Raw genomic sequence first — 25,165 nt, 5'->3', positions numbered from 1 at the left:
GGTCCCGCCCTCCAGAGTTTCTGATCCAGTAGGTTTAAGGTGGGGTCCAAGAACTTGTGTCCCGCTGGTGATGGTGTGTGCCCATGGAAGCACACTCGAGAACCACTTGGGGTTTGGAGAGAATCAGAGGCGGCCTTCCCGGCTACCTGATTTGACTAACTCTTTTCATTATCATTCCCCTAGCTCCTTATGTACTTTCTGGCCTCCTTCCAGGGAGAGAACTTTGGTAAAAATGCCAGGCTGTGCAGTTGTAATGGGGATTTCCCTTTCTCTCACTGAAGAAAACCCAGGAAATAAAAGGCAAACGGTAGAGAATGGTTTTGTAGCGCTATTGCATTTTGAGAAGATCACTAATGTTCTTCTGGCTTTGAAGGAGTTGTCTTATTTTCCTTTCTGTTCCATGTTCACTTGGAGGCAGCTTCTTTCTTGATGTGGTCCTTATATTTTGCTTTGGTATTTATTACATTTCCTGCTTATAAACTTGATACCATGAGGTGTTTATTTTTATACCAGACATAGAGTCTTTAAGAATGATTAATGTTGCAGATAGATTGTTAGCTCCTCTCTTCAGGGAACTTCCTGAGAAAAGCTTCAGGAGAAATTCATTTGACATTTGTATTTAAGAGATTAAAGTCTTTAACATTTAGGCTGTGTGGGTATGCGGTGCCCAAAAAGTAAATCTGAAAAAAACCCAAAAAACACAGGTATTCTTTTTTTTTCCCAGTTATTTTTCCATGTTATCTTAATCTCATGGTCTTACTGTATGAATCCTTTAGGAACCCGAGGTCACCTTGGATATCCCTCTTTATACTAATGTCACCGGGAACACCTGAGAAGTTCTTTTCCTGCTTATGTGGCGTGTTTCATTCTGTTTCTTGGCCTCAAGCATTTCCCAGGCAGTTTTCTTATATGTCATGTAGATGTAAGGAGGAGAAAAGGAAAAAAAAATCATGTCTAAGTAAACAGCATGTCTTGAAAACACCTGTCCTGGTGTCAGGTTACAGTGAGGAGGCATTATCCACTTTGGTTTAGATTCTTACAGTAAAAAGTTCTGGGAAACCTCATGTTTTAGACTTTATGTATCCATTTTTTTTTAATGTATCCATTTTTATCCAGTTCTTTATTTACCTTGTGACTAAATGAGAAAAGGAGGAAGCGAGGGAGTCCTGAGAAGTTGTCCATTTAAAGTTTCATTTTTTTCCCTCTTAGACGTAGACACACGTGACTTTGTGACATAGGTTTCCTTTCATTGACAAACGATCAGAGATGCCAAATTCCCCCAAAGAAATCCACCCTATATACAAGCATGTTTTCCAATTTAATTTCAGGATTTTTTTTTCCAGTTTTCAGATTTACCTGAAAAGCAAGCACTTTGTTATTTAATTACTGAGAACCCTTTCTTTTTTGGTTTTGTTTTTAGAGTTCTTCAAAGAACTACTTGAAAATGCGGAGAAATCCCTGAATGACATGTTTGTGAAGACATATGGTCACTTGTACATGCAAAATTCCGAGCTATTTAAAGATCTCTTCGAAGAGTTGAAGCGCTACTATGTGGCGGGAAATGTGAACCTGGAAGAAATGCTGAATGACTTCTGGGCCCGCCTCCTGGAGCGGATGTTCCGCCTGGTGAACTCCCAGTACCACTTCACAGACGACTATCTGGAGTGCGTGAGCAAGTACACGGAGCAGCTGAAGCCCTTTGGAGACGTCCCTCGGAAACTGAAGCTCCAGGTCACTCGTGCATTTGTAGCAGCCCGCACTTTTGCTCAGGGCTTAGCAGTTGCAAGAGATGTAGTGAGCAAAGTCTCGGTGGTAAGCGCTGTTTGCATTCTGTGTTATTGTTTTCTTTTGTTTCACGTTAAAAGAAAGTTTGGGAGATGTGGAAAAATAAGTCAGTAGAATTCCATCGTTTCAACAGTAATTGTCTTTTTCTTCTGTTCTTTTCTCGTCTTTCTCTCCCCTCTTGTCTCCTACACTTCGTCCTGATACATGTGCATCATGTGGCTATAAACAATACAGCGATGAACATCTTCACGTATCAACATCATTCTTTCCTGTGGTTTCTTTGGTAGCTATTCTTAGAAGCAGGATACGTGTTCACTTTGGAACCTTAATTTTAAAAATGGATTTAGGGACTACCCTGGCCATCCAGTGGTTAAGACTCCGAGCTTCCACTGCAGGGGGCGAGGGTTTGATCCCTGGTCGGGGAACTAAGATCCCACATGCCGAGCAGCCACAAAAACAAACAAACAAAAAAACTTGCAAAAAATGGATTTAATACCTCCATATTCTTTTCAGCACCTATTCTGCTTCTCCTTCAGAGAAAGAAACATATACAGATAGACTCCACATTTGGTTGTTTTGAGTGACTATGTTTGAGCCTGCTAGTTAAAGTCTAGAAAAGAATTTCACATCCATTACTATATGTTTCCTTGTTATAAGGTATACTCAGAGCCCTTTAGAAGACAGACCTTTCTATGACAATTAACGTGGACCACCTGCTCTTGACTTAATGGCTTTGTTTATAGAATTACCAGGAAAGAGAATGGAATTGTACTAGCAGGAAAGAGCAAATGAAATGAGCCACACATTCCTCATTTGTAAATTAGAGGAATTGGACCAGACCAGTATTTTTCAGACTGTTCTTTGGAGCCAGCTAAGGAGGTACCCCAGGGGCCTCCTTGAGGAGAGACAAGGGAGACACAGGGTTCTTCTAGTGGGCGAGACTCTGCATCTGTGCCTTTATCTCCTGACTGCACCAGGGAAGCTTTGCTTTCCTCAGTTGTATGTAGTAGGGTTTTGAACATGATTTCAAGGGGGAAAAGATTCTATGGCTCCTCCACTCCCCCCCACCCCCCAAAAAAGATGAAATTTGAAAACCTTTTGAAGGCCTTTCCACCTCTACCCCTCTGTGACTCAATGCCAGTGAAGAAATAGAATATTCTGGAGCAAAGTTATCTTTGCAGGACTGATCTTAGTGCTGTTACCTTTAGGCCCTCAAAGGAAAAGCCAAATTTTAGCCCATTTGGTTGTTCTGAGGACTGGAGGAGTGGTCAAAATAGAAACTAGACAACGATACTAACAGTAAAATATAAATCCAGTGGCTTCTTAGAGAGTTCATTCAGAGCTAGGGTAGCCATATAATTTATTGTCCAAACCAGGAGGTGCTTAAAAACAATTATACCCAGATAACACGAGCAGACCAGGATTCATGGTCCCCCTAGCAAGGAACCTTACGTTTACCAGAGTGAAGATAAAGAATAGTGTATTTTAAAAATTAGGTGCTTATTGGCTGTTGCACGTTAGCACTGGGGGATGTTAGTGTTAGTTGGTTGGTTGCATTCCATTATTACACTTGTGTGTGTGTTCCCATTTCCCAGCCATAAGCCATCAGGAAACAATTCCTTACAGTACATTTTTGTTCACTCCTTTTCCTCCTGATATTTTCATCATAAATTGCAAAAAAAAAAATTGTTGGGGCATATGAGGGGTGGGTGGGAGCAAGTAGGGAGATGATGGGTATAATTAAAGGAATAGTCTGAATCCTGAACTGCTGCCCCCGCCTCTGCAACCATTATTAATCTTGGATATGCTCGTGTCAGAGTCCCTAAACAATGCACAGTTAATCCAGATCAAAGTTAATTACATAGTAGTTCCCCTAACACATCTGCCCTCCTTCAGCAATTCCTCGCATTTATCCTAAGCTGAATAGGCAGAAAGGTGCTGCTGTGTTTTTGTTTTTGTTTTTTTTTGGGGGGGGCTGCATTGGGTCTTCGTTGCTGCGCGCGGGCTTTCTCTAGTTGTGGCGAGTGGGGGCTACTCTTCGTTGCGGTGCGTGGGCTTCTCATTGCGGTGGCTTCTCTTGTTGCGGAGCACATGCTCTAGGTGCACAGGCTTCAGTAGTTGCGACGCACTGGCTCAGTACTTGTGGCTCGCAGGCTCTAGAGCACAGGCTCAGTAGTTGTGGTGCACGGACTTCATTGCTCCGCGGCATGTGGGATCTTCCCGGACCAGGGATCGAACCCACGTCCCCTGCATTGGCAGGAGGATTCTTAACCACTGTGCCACCAGGGAAGTCCATGCATGCCATGTGGTTTTGAACGTCTATGTGCGTGTGCATGTGTGTGCCAAAGAGAAAAGCAAGGACTAGAACACCCTTTGCAAGTGTTTGAAAGTGGTTTCTTTACATTAACCATCCCCCCCTCTGAGTTGATTCCTGGGAAAAAGGACCAGGCTGACACAAGCCTGCGGTGGTGTTAGCCTCTCTTAGCCCCGTTGGGGCCCCTTTAGAGAACTGAGATTCCAGAACCCCTAACTTGAGGGGGAAGGTGGTGGTCGAACCAAGGAAGCAGGTTAAAAGATTGAGGGCTAGAAGTCTAGTCCACGTCATGCCACCTCCCAGGGTAAATAAACACTCGAGGCTTCCCAGTATTGCATTCTTCTTGACATGGTTCCCAGAATTAACTGAGAACCAATAAGATTGGTTCACCACCAGTAAGATTGGTGGGAAATCAATAAGATTGACTGTTCACCCTTACTTACCTGTGCAATAAACAGTATGTGACCCAAAAGGAAATAATCACAATTTCCAATGTTGCTTTTGGTATGAATTTTTTTAAAGCAGGAAAGACATTTCTGTGTACCTTAGTTTTGTCAAGTTGTTTGAGAAAGTTAATTTCCAAATATGACCCTAAATTTTTGGAGAAATGATCCCTATTCTATATTCATTGTATTCTCATGTCTGCCTAAGAGATGTTTGTATCATTATATGAGAATACAATGAATACAAGCTATAGGGCTCAATTTACTTTCAGTAAAACATTACTTGCCAATTGTTTAGTGGAAAATACTGTTATGACTTAAAAAAATTTTTTTTATTATAGTTGATTTACAATATTGTGTTAGTTTCTCGTTACACACACACACACACACACACTCACACACTTTTTCATATTCTTTTCCATTATGGTTTATCACAGGATTTGAATATAGTTTCCTGTGCTGTACAGTAGGACCTTTTTATTTATCTATATTACATATAGTAGTGTGTCTCTTTTAATCCCAAACTCCTAATTTATCCCTCCCCCACCCCGTTCCCCTTTGGTAACCATAATTTTGTTTTCTATGTGTGAGTCTGTTTCTGTTTTGTAAGTAAGTTCATTTGTGTCATCTTTTAGATTACATATAAAAGTGCTATCATATGGTATTTGTCTTTCTCTGTCTGACATACTTGACTTAATATGATAATCTCTAGGTCCATCCATGTTGCTGTAAATGGCATTATTTCATTCTCTTTTTATGGCTGAGTAGTGTTCCATTGTATATACGTACCAAGTGTTCTTAAGGCATTTTTCTGTTGATGGACATTTAGGTTGCTTCCATGCCCTGGCTATTGTAAATAGTGCTGCTGTGAACATTGGGGTGCATGTATCTTTTAGAATTAGAGTGTTTTTCCGGATATATGCCCAGGAGTGGGATTGCTGGGTCATATGGTAACTCTATTTTTAGGTGTTTTTTTTTTTTTGACGAACCTCCATACTGTTTTCCATAGTGGCTGCACCAATTTACATTCCCACCAACAGTGTAGGAGGGTTCCCTTTTCTCCACACCCCCTCCAGCATTTTTTATTTGTAGACTTTCTAATGATGGCCATTCTGACTTGTGTGAGGTGATGCCTCATTGTAGTTTTGATTTGCATTTCTCCAGCAATTAGTGAAGGTGAGTATCTTTTCATGTGCCTATTGGCCATCTGTATATCTTTTTTGGAGAAATATGACTATTTTAAATGTTGTGTTTGTAATTGGAAACTTTAAAAAATAATGTTTTGCTTTACTACTGAGCATCTTCTTGACTTAAGGACTGACTTGAAATCAAACCCTTCAACTAGGTTGAGTTATATCTAAATTACATAATAATAAGACACTCAAGCATCAAATCAGTTTCTAAAGACGCCAAAACACAAATTATGTAAAAATATATCATCAGTGTAATGTTTCTTTTTAGAAGGCTGGAAAGGAATACTTGCACATTTGAAAAAATATTCATTACCTTCGTTTTTGGAGTATGAGTACCAGCTCAACAGAGATTTTAATTTAAGGTGTAGTGGTATGGGGAAGACAGTAAATGATCTGGCTATGAAAAACATATTTCAAATTGAACATGTTGAAAATAATCTACATTTGATTGAGAAAAATTAGTAAGCTCTAACAGTGTGGGGACCCAAGCAGTGTTTTTTCATGTAGGAACTGTTGCCCAAATGTAGTTGGCGGGTGGAACTGGAGCAACCCAAGAAATACATTCCTTCTTTTGGTGTCCAGTAGGATTAATTACCTTGGGCCTGAAAAAGACCCTTCAGGGTGGAGACCTCACCCATTTCATCTACAAAGAAGTCTTTAAAGTCAACTATGAAAACCATTGTGGTCTTGGGACTAGTTATGCATACTTAACTCAGAGATGTTCACACTTTCTTTTCATGAGCAGATGCCCTGCTTCTCCAGTTTACTTTTTTTTTTTAAATTAGTTTTTTTTAAATTTATTTATTTTTATGGCTGTGTTGGGTATTCGTTTCTGTGCAAGGGCTTTCTCTAGTTGCGGCAAGCCGGGACCACTCTTCATCGCGGTGCGCGGGCCTCTCACTATCGCGGCCTCTCTTGTTGCGGGGCACAGGCTCCAGACGCGCAGGCTCAGTAGTTGTGGCTCACGGGCCCAGCCGCTCCACGGCATGTGGGATCTTCCCAGACCAGGGCTCGAACCTGTGTGCCCTGCATTAGCAGGCAGATTCTCAACCACTGCGCCACCAGGGAAGCCCCAGTTTACTTTTGCAACAAAAGAGTTGCGGTTATTTGTTGAGCAATGATTTGATTATCACTAAACCTTTTAAAGGCTATTAGCACCAGCAAGCTTAACTGACTTCAGGAGAAACTCACTTCTTACTTGAAGTATACTTGCCTTGCTTCAGTTTTTCTGGGCGCAGACATCCAGTGATTTCAGCTTACTCCATTGAGCTTTGCAATTCAAACTTCAGAAAAGTCCCTTTAATTAGGAACAGATGGTTCACGAATACCCTGGTGCTACACATCTTTGTATTACTTATTCCATCTTTACTTGTCATCGTTCATGATACATTTCTTATTTACCTGCTAGCAGCAGCAGTTTTGCCTGGAAGGGTGAAGTCTGTTGTGGTCTTTCATAAATGCACAAGTGGTTACATGCACCGTGAAAATTAATAGCTCCTGTGCCAAAGAGAGTTGCATTCTCATGGTTTCAATTAACACTGACATAATGGGGCTGTGTCTATACCCCAACCCCAAACTCCGGGGACTGTAATTAGAAATCGGTGCCTTAGCCTTGTGATGTCTAAATGACTGTCCTGCCTTGAAAACGATTTCCATTGATCCCCCTTCATTGTTGTCTATTCGCAATGCCCCGACACCTACAAGAGTACTACACAAATTAGCTTGCCATTTCCCCAAATCATTATGTCTATTTTAAAAAATGAGCAATACAAAAAGCTTTTAAGTGTAGATATGTATTCAACATTTAATATTCTTTTTCACACACAACCTTAAAGACTAGAATTGCAAAGAGGAAGGTGGGATATATATATATATATATATATATATATATATATATACACACTATAATATATACAGGGGTGGACATGAGGAAGGTAGGGGTGTGGGAAGTGTCAAGGACTGAATACTCTCAAAACAATAATAGAGCCCTCTACAAGGGGGCGGATACAATGATGTTTCAACTTATCATAACTGAGTCTGATTTAAAACACAAGACTTATTTTCAAGCATTTATGCAGTTTCAGTTTTACCTACAGTGTGGCTCCAAATATTCCTGAATGAATCCTAGCTTATTTTATATCTTTTGTTATGTGTTTAAAATCCTATTATCAGGGACAAAGGAGAATCTCCACCTTCTTTCTTTGCAGGTTTGTGTATTGAAATCAAACCGAGTTGGGAAGTTGTTGAATAAACCCTTCACATCTCACAGCGTGTTTGGGTTCCTTATCTCTTTCTTTCTTTTTTTCTTTTTTTAATTTTCTTTATTTCTGGCTGCGTTGCGTCTTCATTGCTGCGCGCAGGCTTCCTCCGGTTGCGGCGAGCGGTGGCCTCTCTTGTTGAAGAGCACGGGCTCTAGGCACATGGGTTTCAGTAGTTGTGGCACACGGGCTCAGTAGTTGTGGTGCAGGGGCTTAGTTGCTCCGCGGTGTGTGGGATCTTCCCAGACCAGGGATCGAGCCTGTGTCCCCTGCATTGGCAGGCGGATTCTTAACCACTGTGCCACCAGGGAAGCCCCCTATCTCTTTCTTTGATAGTCCCCCTATCTCTTTCTTTGACCATAATTTGGGGAACGATTTCCTGTTATTTTTGTTGGGTGCTTATGTTACCAAGAACAGATAAAAATCTATACCCTTTCTGTTTGTTTGGTACTATTGGCAGTGCAGGGGGAAAATGTTGCAGTGAATGTATGTTAGGAACTGGAAGAAACTAGAAGGAAATGTGTTTCTAACTTGAGTGCCGCATGTTGACTGCCGTCACTGTGTAATGTGGCTGAAGGCTCATTCTGAATTACTGGAATGAGATCCAGGCTGTGTGAAGAGTTCTGTTCCAGGATTTCTCTTTTTTCAGGCGGCTTGCAGTAGTTTTTAATGTGGTGTTTGGAAAATGCAGGTTATTTGGTAGAAAATCCCAATCTATATTAAGAGAGTCTTTGCAGAGAAAAGGACTTTTCTGCAAAGGCATTTTGTAGCAGAAATGGAGTGCAGATGTCACGTTAAATGTATATCCTGAGAAACGCAGGAATGAGTATTTTTAAAAGAGTCTTAATAAGTTAAAAAGGAAATGAGGATCCCTCCCCCTCCACTGACTTTTACCATGAAACATAGACTAGCTCCTAAGATCTAAATTCTTTGTTACCTTACCATTTAGAAACACCTTAGTCAGTCTTGAAAGATTTCATAAGGCTTGGAAGTTGGCTATTAGTGTATTGTCATTATGCTCAATGACTCAGATTGATTTTGATTTGAGTTAATAAAGGAATATTGAGTCCAGACGATGTTCCCTTTCTATCATACTGGTCCCCCAAAGTAAACAAATCAAGCCATCTCATTCTTCTATAATTGTTAAAACCTTTTTCTTATATAAATAATATGCCACGTTCTAGTAGAAATTGATCATCTCTGCTACATTTAGCTGCAAGTTTTTCAAACTGTTAAAACTTTGGCAAAATATATAGTTTCCTGTTTTGTTCCAGTAACCTCTTTTCTCTTTGTGTCCAGCAGTGTTTACTTGAGCTTTTGAGTTCTTTGTGTCTACCTCTGGTGAATATTTTTTTTTCTCATCCCTGTAGCATCTTGAACCATTGTAAGGATGTAGCATTGAGTACATAAGTCATTATTAAAAAATCTGTCATCTCATCCATAGTTGTCCAGTCAGATATTGTTCCATGTAGAACAGTTGCATCCTAACTTGCCCATCAACATAAAAACTGATTCATTTGGTCAGTAAATTTGAAACCTGCAAATTCTCACTAGAAAATATCCAGCCCCAGAGCTGAGGTATTCACTGTGTGTGGATACCCTATGTTAGATCTGGGAACTATGCAGAAGGACCAGGCCCATGTGCTGCCCTCAAGGTTCCGATAGTCTGGCACTCAAAAGATATACATCAAGGAAATTGAGTGTACCTGCTCTAGGACAAAACTGCCCCAGTTCCAATCTTGGCCATCTACTGGAAGATGTTGTGTTTGTCCCTTAATCTCTTTGGGCCTCTGCTTCCTCATCTGTGAAATGAAATAATAATACTCATCTCCTATGATTATTTTGAAGCTTAAATGAGTTAATACAAATAAAGTACTTAGAACGGAGCCTGGCACATAATAAGTACTCTATATCATATAAAGCAATAAAGTCCAATAAAAGCTATTAGTAGAAAATTAATTCTGACATCGAACAGGATATTTTTCTCTTCAGTATTAACATCATTACCTTCATGATCATGAAACCATAGAAACTGAATAAGCATTTTCTCTCTGAGACCATTAACCCATTCTTTATGTCAGTGGTTCAAAGGAGGAAGGGAGGAGTGTACAGTTTTCCTTTTCCTTCCTTTAGTTCTTTCTAAATGTCATTTTGAGAAATAACTATTTAATTGCTAAGTGAGGTCTGAAAAATCTGACTTTTATAAAAGCAACCATAATTATCCCCTACCCGACTCCTCCCCCAGCCCCAAGGATTCTGGAAGTCACATCTGGGCTCAACAGACCCTTCTAAATAAAAGGAAAACATACCAAACGTTAGTCAAGACCTGTGACCCAAAGGAATAATCAGATTGATCATTTTAAGTGGCGTGGCATGCCATAGAGAATCAGTACATAAGTGAGGACTAAAGGAAGATCTTAGAGTACGATTACCCGTTTTGTTAATCCCCATGTGGCATGATCTACCACTGAGTCTTGGGTCTTCTGGTGTAAATTATTTCAGTAAGTTAGTTATTTGGGGACTTGAGAGAAGTAATTGATTTTGAGTGTTACAAGGGAGTAGAATGTGAGTGAAGTTGAATTTATATTCAAAATTATTAAATCCCCAGAACACAGTATGACTTAGTCTACTATTATATCTGCTTACGAGTCTACTATTATATCTGCTTTCGGGTGAAAGGTTTGCCCGTGGCATGGTGGGGAGACCATTGAGAGCTTGTAATGGAGCACCCTTGAGGGCCTGGTATATCATGACATGACAGCGAGAGCCATCACTGGATCAAGGAGATGCTAGATTTTACCAGAAACTCCACAGGAGATTTTAAATTGAAGTACTGTATACTATTAGGCTTTTTCTTCCCAGTGCAATAGTATTCCTTTGGCTTGTTGACCAACCTACATTGCTCTTTACCGAGAAGCCATAGACGATTCCAAAAGAGAGACAGCCATTTTGTTTGTCCACTGGGGTAGTCCAGAGTCAGAAAGGAGAGCTGGTCCTTAGTGCTTTGTGTTCACCATCCTGAACTTGGTCAGGTCAGTGAGAATGGGGACCCAAGACCTGGGGGGTGGTCTCATCACTTCTGGGGGAGTGAGCATTGCAGGGGACCCCTATTTCTTTAGTTCTCATGACTGTTTTAAAAACCTTTGTCTTTCTACTTTATCCCACACAAGGGGTTTATTTCCCAGGTTCTGAATTCCCTTCATGTAAAAAACACTGCGTGGTAGTCTGATTAGTGGTTGTGAGACGAAAGACAGAATTTCTCTAACTTTGCTATTTCATATGTCCTTTCTCATCCCAGTTTTCTTATAACTTCCCCAGTTCTGGTATTATTTAGTGTTTCCATAGCATGTTTTAGCTGAGTTCCTTGTGATCATTTTTAGTAGTTACACAACAAATCATGTGCAGAACATGAGCCAGTACTTAGCCAAAGAATGAAATGGAAAAACTCCACCAAACCCAGCTTCATAATCTTCCTTTAATAAAACTCTACTGTGTCATTTGGTTTGGTCTCTCTTTTATAACTTGAGGCTCCATCAACCTATTTTAGGATACTCCTATAAGGCCTACTGCATAAATGATTTGACTTACAGTTGAACCAAGGATATGGTGAACCCCCTCCTAGAGTTTAAAAAAGAGAAAGAAGGGGAAAGGACTTCTTTAGCCAAAAGTGTTTCTTGAGCACAATTGTGGAGTTTAAAATTTTTTCTTATTTCCAAAAGGTCTATACCATTTGGAAATTTCTTTGTGTTTTCTAGGACAGGTCTCATAGTCTAGAAATTCCTACTTGCCTTGCTACCTAATCACAAATGCATTCCAGAATAATCCCTGGCACATAGTAGGCGCTCAGTAACTGCTTGTTGACATGTTAACTTTTTACATTGTTTTCTCGCACAAGTCCATCGTTTCCTGATAAGCATCATAATCAAAAAATGCCATACACTAACCTGGTTTTCACAGGCATTTTCATAACTCCTTACCTCTCCAAAATCCAGCCATTTTGGCAGTCTCACCAATGTGGAACCTAATTTAAGATAAAGCAGAAAACTACCGATGCTTAAGATTCGAGTTTCATATATTCAGTTTAAAGAGGCAGGGACACATGATATATGTGGGAAATCGTTTCAGTGTTTGCTAAGGTGCAGCGCTAGAATCATATGCAGTGAGGTGGTTGCCCACAGGTCGATTATTCTCTTTGGCTTTGGTTTTCTCATCTCTCACATATGAGAGCTGTACTCAGTGATCTCTAGGGCCCCTTCCAACTTCTGTGATTGTCTGGCCACCTCCTCTCTCCAGGCCTGTTTGTCCCTCTGTCCAGTGAAGGGGTGGGAAAGTTTCAAAGTCCTAACTCTCTGTGACGTTAAAGGCATGCTCTTGTAGCTGTCCAGGAAACTGAGCTATCCAGATTGGCTATTCCTCCAGGGTATTGGTTAGCCAAGATTTGACTGTACGTTAATGCGTAGTTAAAAGGACTAATTTACTGCCTAGGAAAACATTTGGCACTGGTTAAAACTGTGGAAAAGTCCTAATTGTTCGCAGGGAACGTTGACTTCGGTGTATACAACTACCATCCTGTTGGATGTTCCTCCCCCTTTTAGGCTAGAGTTCTGTTTGAGATAAGAGGGTGTGTGTGTGTGTACATCAGATAGGAGCCTAACAGTGTGAAGTTTGTCTCCTGATGGTGCTAATCCCCCATTCCTGTTCCTAAGGCTACTGTTGATAAGTGGTATCCAAAGTTACGCTCCAGAGCAGGTGAAGTGCACTGCTGGACTGCCCTGTATCCCAGCATCTGTTCCCTGCGGTGGTATCTGCTTTCAGAAGTCTCTGTTTGCGGAGCTGGTTGGTACTGATAGAGAGGAATGCACTAATCCTCTGATATTGACTCCAAAAGGGGAGGGTGGGGCAGAGAGAATGAGAACACAGGAACTCTTGGGGAGCTGCCAGCTTGTGATCCTGGCCATGATCCTTTCTAAGCATTGATGGAAATGAGTGACAGGATGGGATCGGCTCTTCTATGCCCAAGACAATTGCACCCTATAGAAGTGCAATTGAAAGGTGAAACAATTGAAGAAAGATGAAACCAAGTCTCATTTCTCTACAGAGGACGCCTAGTCCAATCCGTCTTCGGTGCCGCCTTCATCCTTGCCTCTTCCCTTGTTCATGAACTTTCAGTAGCTCCCTGTGTCCTGCCATATGGTGTCTTGATTTCTGCCTGGTTTTCAATCCCCTTTACTGTCTGGCCACATACACAGCCCTTCCTATACTCAGCCAACCTTATTTCCCATAATTCCTCAACCCCGTTCTGAGATTCCACGGTCTGCTCAGTACCATGTATGCTTTTGTTCATTTCATTCTTCCTAACTGCGATGTTCTCCCTTCATTTGATCATTGAAATCCAACCCCTTCTGATTAGCAGATGTAAACTATTATATATAGGATGAATAAACAACAGGATCCTACTGTACAGCACAGGGAACTATATTCAATATCCTGTGATAAACCATAAGGGAAAAGAATAGGAAAAAGAATATAAATATGAGTCACTTTGCTGTACAGCAGAAATTAAACACAACATTGTAAATCAGCTCTACTTCAATGAAAATTTTAAAAATAAATAAATCAATCCAACCCCTTCTTCAGAGTTTAGCTGAAGTCCCACCTCTTCATCAAGTGTTCCCTGAGCAGTCTATGCTGTACTGCTCCCAAGCCTTGGACGGCATTCACAGAACCCCAGGTTCAAATTTATTCACATTCTTCCCTGTAGGCTACATTAATTTTGTCTTCTGTGCAGCTATTGGCACAGAAGGGAGTACACACGAGGTACCCTTCTAAACTTTGACTGGGGGCTTACGCTTGAAAGGGCAGTCTTGTGGTCAATGTGTTTGAAGAGAAGATGTGCTTGAGTTCCAGTCTGGCAAGGCAAACACAGTGATGGGAGAGGCCACAGCTGGCCATGGATGGCGGGCAGGTAAAGACCACCTCTACTACTGCGTCTTACGGCGATCCTGGAAATTTATTTGTAAAAGGACTTTGAAATCATTGAGCCGTTTAAAATGAGTGTGAGTAGTTGAGTGTGTCTGTGATATGCAACTTGGTTGTTTAAGGTAATTCAGTGTTCACCCCTACCTCCGCCTTCTTCCCAGCATACCCCTTTTCTTTATCTAATTTTGCTCTTCAGGAAGCAAGCCAGGCCTGCTAAATGTGACCCATCACGACTCATTCTTAAGGGAAGTTCATGGCCAAGCCTTCAAAGTCAACTTGATAGACTTGCAATTGCTGTGTCTATCTTTGCCCCACCGTTGTCTTTTTCTTCTCCCAATTAGGTAAATCCCACAGCCCAGTGTACCCATGCCCTGTTGAAGATGATCTACTGCTCCCACTGCCAAGGTCTCGTGACTGTGAAACCCTGTTACAACTACTGCTCCAACATCATGAGAGGTTGTTTGGCCAACCAAGGGGATCTTGATTTCGAGTGGAACAATTTCATAGGTGAGCAGGCGATTAATGTATTTCCGTTGCTATTGATTGCTAAGCTTCTGGCCACAAGGAATGCTTTATTTATTTTTTAATTTTAATTTTTTTTTTTTTGGCCATGCCACGTGGCTTGCGGGATCTTAGTTCCCCGACCAGGGATTGAACCCAGGCCCTGGCGATGAAAGCATAGAGTCCTTACCACCGGACCGCCAGGGAATTCCCCAAGGAATGTTTTAATTGTCAGCGATGAAATTTCTGTTCGTTATGTAGTGTTTGCCAGAGTTCTAACTGTACTCAAAGTTCACACCACTCTACAGGTAAATGTTCCCTTGAACTAATGGTGGCATTTCTGAAGACGTTAGACATTAGACACAGCGAATACCAAGTTTTAATAACAAGAAAGTGATTTTTTGACATTTTCCCCCCTAAAGGTCAGTTTTAGTTCTGCATCATAGGCTGGTATCCATGTAAATGCTGGAGTACAGCCATCACTGAGCTGTGAAAGCGGCTTTTCAAGTGTTATATCTGTTACATTGCAACCAAATCTTCTGCAAACGGCCAGATACCTGTTGGGTATTTGGATCAGGTGCAATCTGATTGTGGAAATTTAAGGGTTATGTTTCTGTAGAGATTTAACAATCACAGACTGCTCTGGTGAGAATGGAAGGACTTTTGTCCTGATAATTTTAGAGGTCAGTGTTCTCATCTACATCTAAAACTTAGAAAACCATTACTGGGAACCCAGCCAGCAATGGAAGTAAAGTGGCCTGTTTCTAAGAACGTTAATTATGATTTGTGGGAAAGGACAAATTATGGATGATTGAAATATCCAGTCATTGACTCCCTCGATGCCTGCTTAATGCATATGGGAATCCCGGAATGTTAGTGGCGGTTGTTGAAGGTGCTAGTGGTGGGGGCTTCACCCACATACTATCAACACCCCAAAACAAACTCAAGTTTTTCTCCCATACCCAGTTACATTTACATAATTGTAGAATTTGAGTGTCTTTGTAAGCACCTATTTTTCACTTATTTGTCCGCATCATGGGAACACGTATGCAATTTGCTGAGGGTTTTTTGGGGGAGGGGAATGCGGGGATTGGAGCCGGGGAATGCTGTTTAGTCTGCATGAGAGCTGATTACCATATTAACTCTGAAAGTGCATCAATAAATTGACTCCAACAGATTCTTGAGAACACTGACACAAGGGAAGAAAAAAAGATGTGAATATTAAACGCTTCAGCACAATTGTAGCCTAAATAGCTCAAAGCTAGAAGACCTGAAAAAATCTTCCACACACAGAAAAGCAGAATCCCATGAAAGGGAAAGCATAAGACCAGCCAACACACACACGCACAAATCATGCCCAGAAAGAAGCCATGGGAGAAATTGTTGCTGGAAAACATTTCCCATGGAAATAAAAGCCCATGGCATTTCTAGATCTAAAGTTGAAAGTTTTTTCTTTCTCTCTTTTTTAATCCCACTCTCACCCCCACCCCAAATGTCAAGTTTGCAGCTCACTTTTGCTAAATTCATTTTTAAAAAACAAGATGGTTTGCCTTTCCGCTTTCCCCTGTAACATCTAATGCACTAGTTCTCTGGACAGAGCTGTAGCATTTGCCATACAGTAGCAAAAATGTCTGGTGACAGTGATCTAGTTTGGCTAACTTTTCTACAGGCACATCAGGAATGAAGTACACTATTCTGTTCTTCTAATGTGTCTGACAGAAACTATAACTCAGAAACTCGTCTTAAAATACAAATTCTTCTACATATTTTTTTCCAAGAGTCTGCAGGTCCATATCAAAACCATACTCTGGCTTGCTTAATTAACGTCTTCAACCAGGTACTCTAAATCAAGGAGGACTTCCCTTGCTGCCACTGTTCTCGCTGTGTGTTTTACAAATTACATTTGTTGTCTTTGATGAAACAAAAATTCAACCCAAGTGGAAATTGGTAGGATTTCACAATCAATTTTCTTCAGTTATTTTAAATGATACTTTCTGGAGGGAGGAGGAATATAATTATATCTAAACTTCATTTTTAATGGGTGTTTTATTATTTATTTCTAATAAGCTGATATAAAAGGCCAGGAGTAATAGGCATTGTTAATCTCCAGTGCTTTTTCGTGGATTTTCACAAGGGTTTAATTAATTTGCTCTGTGGTTATAGAATTCAGTCCCAATTTACATACCTTGGCCATAAGTTCTTTTTTTTTTTCTTTGCAAGGAATTTTTCCCCCCTTAAAATGACTGCAGTTAATGAATGGGCAAGGGCTTTTTTCCCCGCTTCTTTAAATCAGATGTTGGGGTTAAGTCGGGAAACTGCCTTTTGTTCATCCAGTCGGGTCGCGAGGCTGAAGATGTGGGTCTCTGATTATCGGCGGCGCAGTGCAGGAGGAATCGCTTTCCCTCGTGAGAAGGGGCTGCTTTGTTGCCCGGGTGGCGGGGGGAGTGTCGTGAGCACTGAAATCCTGCAGTGGGACTAGACCCTTTGAAGAGACTGAGGATGAGTTTTCCAACTCTGCCTTCTCGCTGCCGAGCTCTTCTGTCCCTCTCTTGAACTGTACCTATTCAACTGCCGTCCACCTTTATCAAGGTGGATCCGAATAGTCCAAACACCTTGGACTTGGCTTCGTAAGAGGTTGGTTACAGGAAACCTTCTTTTTGAAAAATACTCCCACCACCACCACCAACACGAAAGTCAGTTTCTGGGGAATCATAAATTACGGGTAGGTGCAACTTGCTCTCCGTCGCATCCTGCCGTCGTGGTGACATTCATTTGACTCCTAGCCACCCTTATGAACGTCACGTGTCTGCTGCCACTGGGAATTTAGTATGAGGGGGTCGGGATTGCCGGCTGGGACGTCAGCCAGTTCCTGGCAAGAGGCAGGAGCCGGTCAGATACCCCGCAAAGGGAGACCTGCAGCCTAGATCCATCAGAGGCAACAACACCGGACCGGCCATCGTGGGACTCCTCTTGGGGCTCCTCATCAGGGCCGGCCGCTTCTATGGAGGCGCCCAGTGGATAGCCAGGCTGGACTTGCCCTGGGGCTGAGGGGCGCCTTTGGCTCCCGGGCTGCAGGCTCCAGGCAGACCACAGCCTCACTCGCATTCTTCAGTCGCGGGACACGCAACGCCATGGCACCGGCGCGACAAGGGCCTGGCCCCTCTCCCTTCCTGGGCCCTTGTGCACGGCCGGCTGGCCTGGAGTTGACAAAGACACCAAACAGCCAGAAGAATTGGGGTTTATGTTCCCTTTCGCAAACACACGAACACGTTCACGATCTGGCCTTTCCTTGCCACTAGGGGAATAAGTAGTGACGAGGTGCGCTGTTTCCTTCCTGTTGAAACCTCTGTGTTTGAGATGTTTATGGTCTGTCCCTTCATGATCTTTTTCTCTGGAGCCAGCAACTCCTCCTCGGCCCCGAAGGCATGTGCTCTCCGGGCGTGGCAGCCCCGATGCTTTGAAGATGATGAACACGTTTAGGTTGTGCTCCGCTTGTTTACAAAAGTCCCCTTTCGCTAGCACATCAAATGCATCTTTCCTCTCCTCGCGCACAATGGTAGATTCATGCTGGCAGCCTTTCCTTAGAGGTTGGAAGTGTCAGTTTATTGGCGCTTACCACAGTGCAACCTGAAACTTCATTTGTTACGACTTTCAAAAAAAATTGCATTGCACGGACATCTTTTCGTGGTTTGTGACATCGGAACGGTAGTTGAAAGAAATGAGCCCATGCTTTAAAATGTTGGGTTGCATTTGTTCTCGGGGGAAAGTGAAAGGTTGCTGACCAGATTTGGGTTCACTGATCTGCTGATGCCAGAACTCCTTTCTGTCAGCGAGCTTAGGTAGAAGTTCAGCTGTGGCCTGTGCTTTGAGAGAGACACACCATCTTCTAGAAACTCGCCCTTCTTTCTGGCAGCTGTCCTTGGACTACCTGAAGGCTGTGGAGAATGTGAGCCTAACTCTCCTTTAAGGGGAAAGAACAAGTTTAAAAGTTCACTGCTTGTCATGAATGAGGCATCCTTTTTCTCATTTGGAGATTACCTTTCCAATTTCTTCTAATTTTACGCAATAAGTATCAGGGAAAAATACTAAATCTCATAATCCCAAGAACCATGGATGACAAGAAAACCCATACAGCGCTTTTCATTAAAGAGATTCAATGTGTCCTAAAAAATTCTAGACTCCTCCAAAATGTAAAAGTGATTTCCAGAGTAATTAGTGAAGACACACATTGTGAACACATGGATTTTGTGCCGTCTTGGGTTGTCTTTTCATTTGAATAAAAAGAGGTACATGTTTTTGCTTTAAAATAACTCAAGGCCTTTGTATTTGAAATGGGAAGTTTATCTTAATACAAAAATTGCATTTCTCAAAATGTCATCATTTGGAAGGTCATTAAAATTCCTAGGAGCACTTTCATTTGTATTTTCTAACTGCGCACTCAAGGATCTGAAAGGGTTTCATTTAAAAAAAGAAAAGAATTGGTATGCCAGGATTCGAACTGATTTATGGTTTTTTTTTAAAATTTTATTTATTTATTTATTTATTTTTGGCTGTGTTGGGTCTTCGTTTCTGTGCGAGGGCTCTCTCTAGTTGTGGCAAGCGGGGGCCACTCTTCATCGCGGTGCGCGGGCCTCTCACTGTCGCGGCCTCTCTTGTTGCGGAGCACGGGCTCCAGACGCGCAGGCTCAGTAATTGTGGCTCACGGGCCCAGCCGCTCGCCGGCATGTGGGATCTTCCCAGACCAGGGCTCGAACCCGTGTCCCCTGCATTGGCAGGCAGATTCTCAACCACTGCGCCACCAGGGAAGCCCCCTGATTTATGTTTTTGAGTCTTGTAAATGGAACATGAAATGAGAAGATCCGTGGAGGTCTCTGGGAGAACTGGCATGTTATTCTGCTTCCAGCCTTAGGTTTGTCAGCTGGGAGCTAGCTCAGAGCCGTACAACGACAGCCACTGACACATGGAGGGATGAATAATCAGTGTGGTAGAAGGTTCCCGTTTGGGTTTCCTTGCTGTGGAATAAAGCCTTCATCTGGTCACTTCACACTCTAGAGAGCGAGTGGTACATACTGACTGAATGAAGTTCTGTGTCATAGAAATAGATCTAAAAGCATGAATTAATGATGATCATGCCTCTCCCTCGCCCCCCAGCACCACCCCCCAAGGGAAACAAAGACAGTAAAATAATCAGACTGATCACCCAAGGCCAAGCTAATGATTTCCTTTGTATGCTGTATTGTTCTGCCCCAAACCTCATGTTAGATGCTATGCTGATGGTGGCCGAGAGGTTAGAGGGTCCTTTCAACATTGAATCGGTCATGGATCCCATCGATGTGAAGATTTCGGACGCTATTATGAACATGCAGGAGAACAGCGTGCAGGTGTCTCAGAAGGTAAGGAAGGCCGGGTCCTGGAAAGGAGAGGAAGGGGCCCGCTTCAGCCTGCGCTGTCACTTCCGTCACGTGACCACACTTATGCCAATGCAGGTTTTCCAGGGATGTGGACCCCCTAAGCCTCTCCCAGCTGGTCGGATTTCCCGTTCCATCTCTGAAAGTGCCTTCAGTGCCCGCTTCAGACCCTTTCACCCCGAGGAGCGCCCAACCACAGCAGCTGGCACTAGTTTGGACCGACTGGTGAGCACTTTGGCAGGAATGGCCGTGTTTAATGACAAAGAACTGAAAACATTTGCTCAAAATGCATCTTTATTTGGGACGCTTCCAACTGTTGGGTCTTTTCAAGTGGAAGTTTTCCAGCAAATTGCACAGGGATGTCGATGAATCTGCCTCTTTGATTCCCTAGCTCAGAAGTTTCATCCGTAGGCTAACAAGTGGGGTGCACTGAGGCATATCTGGACACCTGCCTTTTGTTTCACAGTGTGGGTAACACATAGGCTGGATCCTGAGTTATAAAAGCCCTGCCAGAAGAGACTGTGTCTTATCAGTGTATCTCCAGGGCGTGAGACCTGGTGGGCCTCAGAGGGCAGTTCTAATGAAGAGTGAGAACGGACGGTGGATCTAGGCACTAGGCAGCATTTTTTTCACAGAGCTTCTATTTCACCTGTTAATACTTTGGGTGATTTTATACGTTTTACATATCAGTGTGATCTGTATTTTTCTCCTCTGACTAGAGAGAGACTCTGGAGATACTTTACAGTGATGAAAAAGGCACATGTGTAGGTAGTTTTAGGGTTTTACAGAGGTCTCTTTTTCTCTCTCTCTCTCAATGAGGTTACTGATGTCAAGGAGAAACTGAAACAGGCCAAGAAGTTCTGGTCCTCTCTTCCTAGTAACGTCTGCAACGATGAGAGGATGGCTGCAGGAAACGGCAATGAGGATGACTGCTGGAATGGAAAAGGCAAAAGCAGGTTAGCCTCCGTCGAACAGGTGTGCAATCTCTCCCTTCCTGGATGCCCGGAGACCTTTCAGAGAAGGTTTGCTCAGTTGTTTAGTTGAGGCAGCATGAAGCATTTCACAAGTAGGTGGCAACAACATGGAAGGCTTCTAGACATTCTTAGGAATTGGCTCTGCTGTAGAAGTGTTGGGAAGGCCCCCAGCTACTTGCAAAGAGTTCTGGGGCAAAGGTTTGTGACAGTGGTTATAAGCTGGTGTTACAGCTGCAATGAGGGATTGAGCTGTTTTAATAGTGTCATTATTTTTAATGTTTTATACCTGTGGTCCTGTGCTCGATGGCCTGGCCTCATAAAGTACCAGTTCTCCAAAGGTCTCATTCTCTTACTTGATGATGCTCTGTGTCCCTCCCCTACATACTCAGTAAGTTAGACAAGTACCCACTTCACTCTGACCCACCAACCTCCGCAAAATAGGTAGTTTTCAAAAAGGTCACAGTCAGATTGGAGAAACATAATGTATACCCAGGAAAAGGAGAGATTCGAGTTATTCGAAAGGCAAGCACTTGCAGTTCATTGCACTCAGTGGAAAATACTAGAACCTAGGCAGGAATCTTTGACGATCTTCTGTAACTTTTTGTTTTACTGATCATGTGAATGGGGTCATTCCTCATTGCAGATACCTGTTTGCAGTGACAGGAAACGGATTAGCCAACCAGGGCAATAATCCGGAAGTCCAGGTTGACACCAGCAAACCGGACATACTGATCCTTCGTCAAATCATGGCTCTTCGAGTTATGACCAGTAAAATGAAGAATGCTTATAATGGGAACGATGTGGACTTCTTTGATATCAGTAAGCATTTGTGCTTCTAAAGGACAAATTGTTGTATACCTTGTGATGAGAACCAGCAGAATGAAATCTCTATTCCATTTTTTTTTTTCAAAAATAGGTGATGAGAGCAGTGGAGAAGGAAGTGGAAGTGGATGTGAGTATCAGCAGTGCCCTTCGGAGTTTGAGTATAACGCAACTGACCACTCTGGGAAGAGTGCCAATGATAAAGCCAGCAGCGCTGGGGTCCCCGCTGGGGCCCGGCCCTACCTCCTCACTGTCTTCTGCATCTTGGCCCTGGTTATGCAGAGAGAATGGAGATAATTCTCAACCGTAGAGAAAAAGTGTTCATCATCAAAAAGTTAAAAAGGCACCGGTTATCACTTTTATACCATCCTAGTGACTTTGCTTTTTAAATGAATGGACAACAATGTACAGTTTTTACTATGCGGCCACTGGTTTAAAAGATGCTGACTTTGTCTTTTCATTCAGTTTTGTGGGAAAAGGGGACTTGTACGTAAGGTCAGTCCTGCTCCCTCAGAATCATGTTAAATGTGGCTAACAGTGTAGGTACAGAACTGTAGTTAGTTGTGCATTTGTGATTTTTATCACTCTGTTTGTTTGTTTTTTTTGTTTTGTTTTGTTTGTTTGTGGGTTTTTTTTTTTTTCTTCAATACGGTCTCACCTTGTTTCTTACAAGAAAACCAGGGTCCTTTCTTGGCATGTAACATGTACGTATTTCTGAAATATTAAATAGCTGTACAGAAGCAGGTTTTATTTATCATGTTATCTTATTAAAAGAAAAAGCCCAACAAGCAGTAAAATTGCCAGTTATCCCTGTTGTTTTTAGTTGCCTTATCTGGAGAGAAGAGGAGGTCATTTTTTAAATTTTTTATTAAGTTAGGACAGAATGTGAAGGCGCAAGGGGGCTTCTGAGTCACTTGTCAGGTTGTATTCAAACATCAATACAAGAAGAAGGTTACACTTCATTTATAGCTGGTGACTGGAAGAGACTGCAGACTACCCATTTTGGTTGAGTTGGATTGTATAAACTAAGATCACAGGTCCATTTCTTGAAGCCACTTATCCTTAAAGTGTAGTCCATCTAGAAGATTCCTGATGCATTCTCCCTCGAAAGATATAAGGCATGCAGGATATCCTAGTTATCACCTGTTCACACTTAGTTTGGGGGTGGGTTTGGTTTGGTTTGGTTTGGTTTTTTTATCCAGGCAAGTTAGCACGCCCACTGTGTGCTGGTCTTCGTGTCCACACTTGACCCTCCTTGAATTGATATCCCAACAATCTCATTTGGTCCTTCTTGTTCCAGATTTCAACCCCGGTCATATAGAGGGAGCTGTCTGGGGACTGGCCAGAACTGGGGTACAGCCTGGGCTCAGGGAGTAACTATCAACACTCAAGCAAAGTTTTCGTCCGAGCAGGTGTATTTGCGTTTGTTTTTGGATCCCAGGTTTTTTTTTAAAAAAGATTTAAGGTGTCTTATTTGAGTCTTTTTCTCTCCTAGCCCCATCTGATCGGAAGGGCAAGGGTCTTGCCATGCATGGTTCACAGCTGTGTGCTACCCTATCAGCCAAGTAGCCCACTTGGGGAGATCTGAGTGTCCGGATTGTTTTTCATGTGTTGTCGGGGGTGGGGAAGGAGTGGGAGTAGGTAGAGCTGAGAAGACCACATCTTAGTGGTGACCTTTAGCCACACGTCCCAGGCCAAAGAGTAAGTAAGCACTGCCTTGGCCCCTTTGGAGCCCTTTCTTTCCTTGAGTCCTTACCAAATGACAGCCCATAAAACTATGAGAATGTAACAAAATCACGTTAAAAAGAGTTCCCAGAAGTCTTCAGAAAGAATCACGCTCTGCAAGTCTCTTCCTGCTTTGACAGCCATTAAGATACCAACCAATTCCACGGAAGCTGAAACCCACAGAGAGGTTGTTTGTGTTATTGTTTAATCTTCAGTTGTAAGAGTAATTCTCTATTTTTATATTGAAACATAATTACTTGATAGCTCAGGGTCTACATTTCCTTCAACTTTTTACACCAAATTCTGTAGAATGGACAAAATGGAATATTGGGGGCTGTTGTCAACAGAGGCTTAATTTTATTAGAAGTAGCCAGTTATTTATTAAAGCATGATGTTAATAAAATAGGCATATTCTGGCTGGTGTGTATAAGTGTTTTGTTCTTTTATTTTTTAAACAAATCACAGAAGACATAAAATTGAAAAGGCGCTCCATTTATGTATGAGGAAAAATTGATTGTAAATAGCTAAGCTGCCTTGTGAGAACTTGGAAAATGTGCTGATACTTAGTAACTACCTCAGTTGTGAGGAATTTCCTTTTTAGCTTAGACTGCTATTATTTTTACTTGGTAGAAATGAATCTGGTCTCCAAAATGTGGCTCAAAGAGTTATCCCCATAGACCTTGTTAGATTGTTTTTTAATTTAAAACCTTGAACTCTGCCCAGCTGTTTTCTTTCAGTCAAGTTCTCGAAACCAATAACATTTTCCGAATTAAATATTCTTGAAGGTTCTTCTGGAGTCTAACTGATTTGTTTTCTTTCTTTGCATTTTTTTTCCTGTTACTCTTTTATTATTTAAATTGTCTCTTGCTTTTGAACTCGAATATGAAATAAACAAATCCTAGACTTTTCCATTCAGGTCTGACTGGATAACTCTTGGCTTCTAACCAGCTGGCAGGCTCACACCCCCACACCCTCCCCAAAACAGGAATAAAGGCAAGTTGAATATTTTAAAACCTAAGAGTTCAGCATATGAGGTAGAAGAAAAGCTTTGTGAGGAGAACTTACTTTTCCAAAGCCTCAGTTAATAGCACGTGAAGGGTTCGTGCTTTACAAAGTCGTTTCTCATCTGTACCTTAAGAAACAACATTTTACGACACTTAGATTTGTACTGTATTTCAAAAAGTCAGTAATTAGCACCTATGATTTTGATAAAACCATACAAACAATTGACTTAAGTTTTTGAACTTTAGTTCCTGAGTGTTAGAAACCTAACAGTTTGCAGGTAATTTTTTACGAAAATTAACAGTTAATTTTTTGAAGTAAAATTTATCATATGTGATGACAGAACCACGACAAAAATACGTATAGATGGTGCTACACAAAATTCTACTTGCCCTTTTGTGTTGGCAGACTATGTCCATTTGCATAGCTAAAAGGTAGTCAGTATGTTAATAACTGTATCTACTACAGGAAGCCTGTGTGTGTGTGTGTGTGTGTGTGTGTATGTGCGCACACGCATATGTATGTGTGTGTGTGTGTGTGTGTGTGCGCGCACTCACTCTCAAGCAAATACCAGACTACCAAATACAACTTTCTTTTTTGAAATAAAAATGCACTGAGAAGTTTCTTCCAACTTAAAGCTTAGTGGGAAAAATATAATTCGGCATTCCGTGATACATTATACTTTAAAAATTCAGTTTCCACTTTTATACTCCTAATTATTTTCTTCTAAAAATCCTTTTTATATATGTGAAAAATACCTG

General features: G+C 41.9%; 1 protein-coding gene across 1 annotated transcript in view; it reads left to right on the top strand.

Annotated features, from left to right (window-relative positions):
- GPC4 (glypican 4) overlaps positions 1-23,819 on the top strand; it is a 108,630-nt gene extending 84,811 nt beyond the window's left edge. Inside the window, exons 3-9 of the mRNA XM_059911144.1 lie at positions 1,421-1,812; positions 14,314-14,479; positions 19,736-19,866; positions 19,960-20,106; positions 20,701-20,837; positions 21,499-21,674; positions 21,772-23,819. Coding sequence (XP_059767127.1) covers positions 1,421-1,812; positions 14,314-14,479; positions 19,736-19,866; positions 19,960-20,106; positions 20,701-20,837; positions 21,499-21,674; positions 21,772-21,974 — 1,352 coding nt within the window. The 3' untranslated portion in view covers positions 21,975-23,819. The remainder of the gene's footprint in view (positions 1-1,420; positions 1,813-14,313; positions 14,480-19,735; positions 19,867-19,959; positions 20,107-20,700; positions 20,838-21,498; positions 21,675-21,771) is intronic.
- The last annotated feature ends 1,346 nt before the right edge of the window (positions 23,820-25,165 follow it).

The sequence above is a fragment of the Balaenoptera ricei genome, chromosome X (assembly GCF_028023285.1).
Source record: "Balaenoptera ricei isolate mBalRic1 chromosome X, mBalRic1.hap2, whole genome shotgun sequence".
NCBI lineage: Eukaryota > Metazoa > Chordata > Mammalia > Artiodactyla > Balaenopteridae > Balaenoptera > Balaenoptera ricei.
The sequence above is the reverse complement of the archived record's forward strand: the minus strand, read 5'-3'. Positions and strand labels throughout refer to the sequence as shown.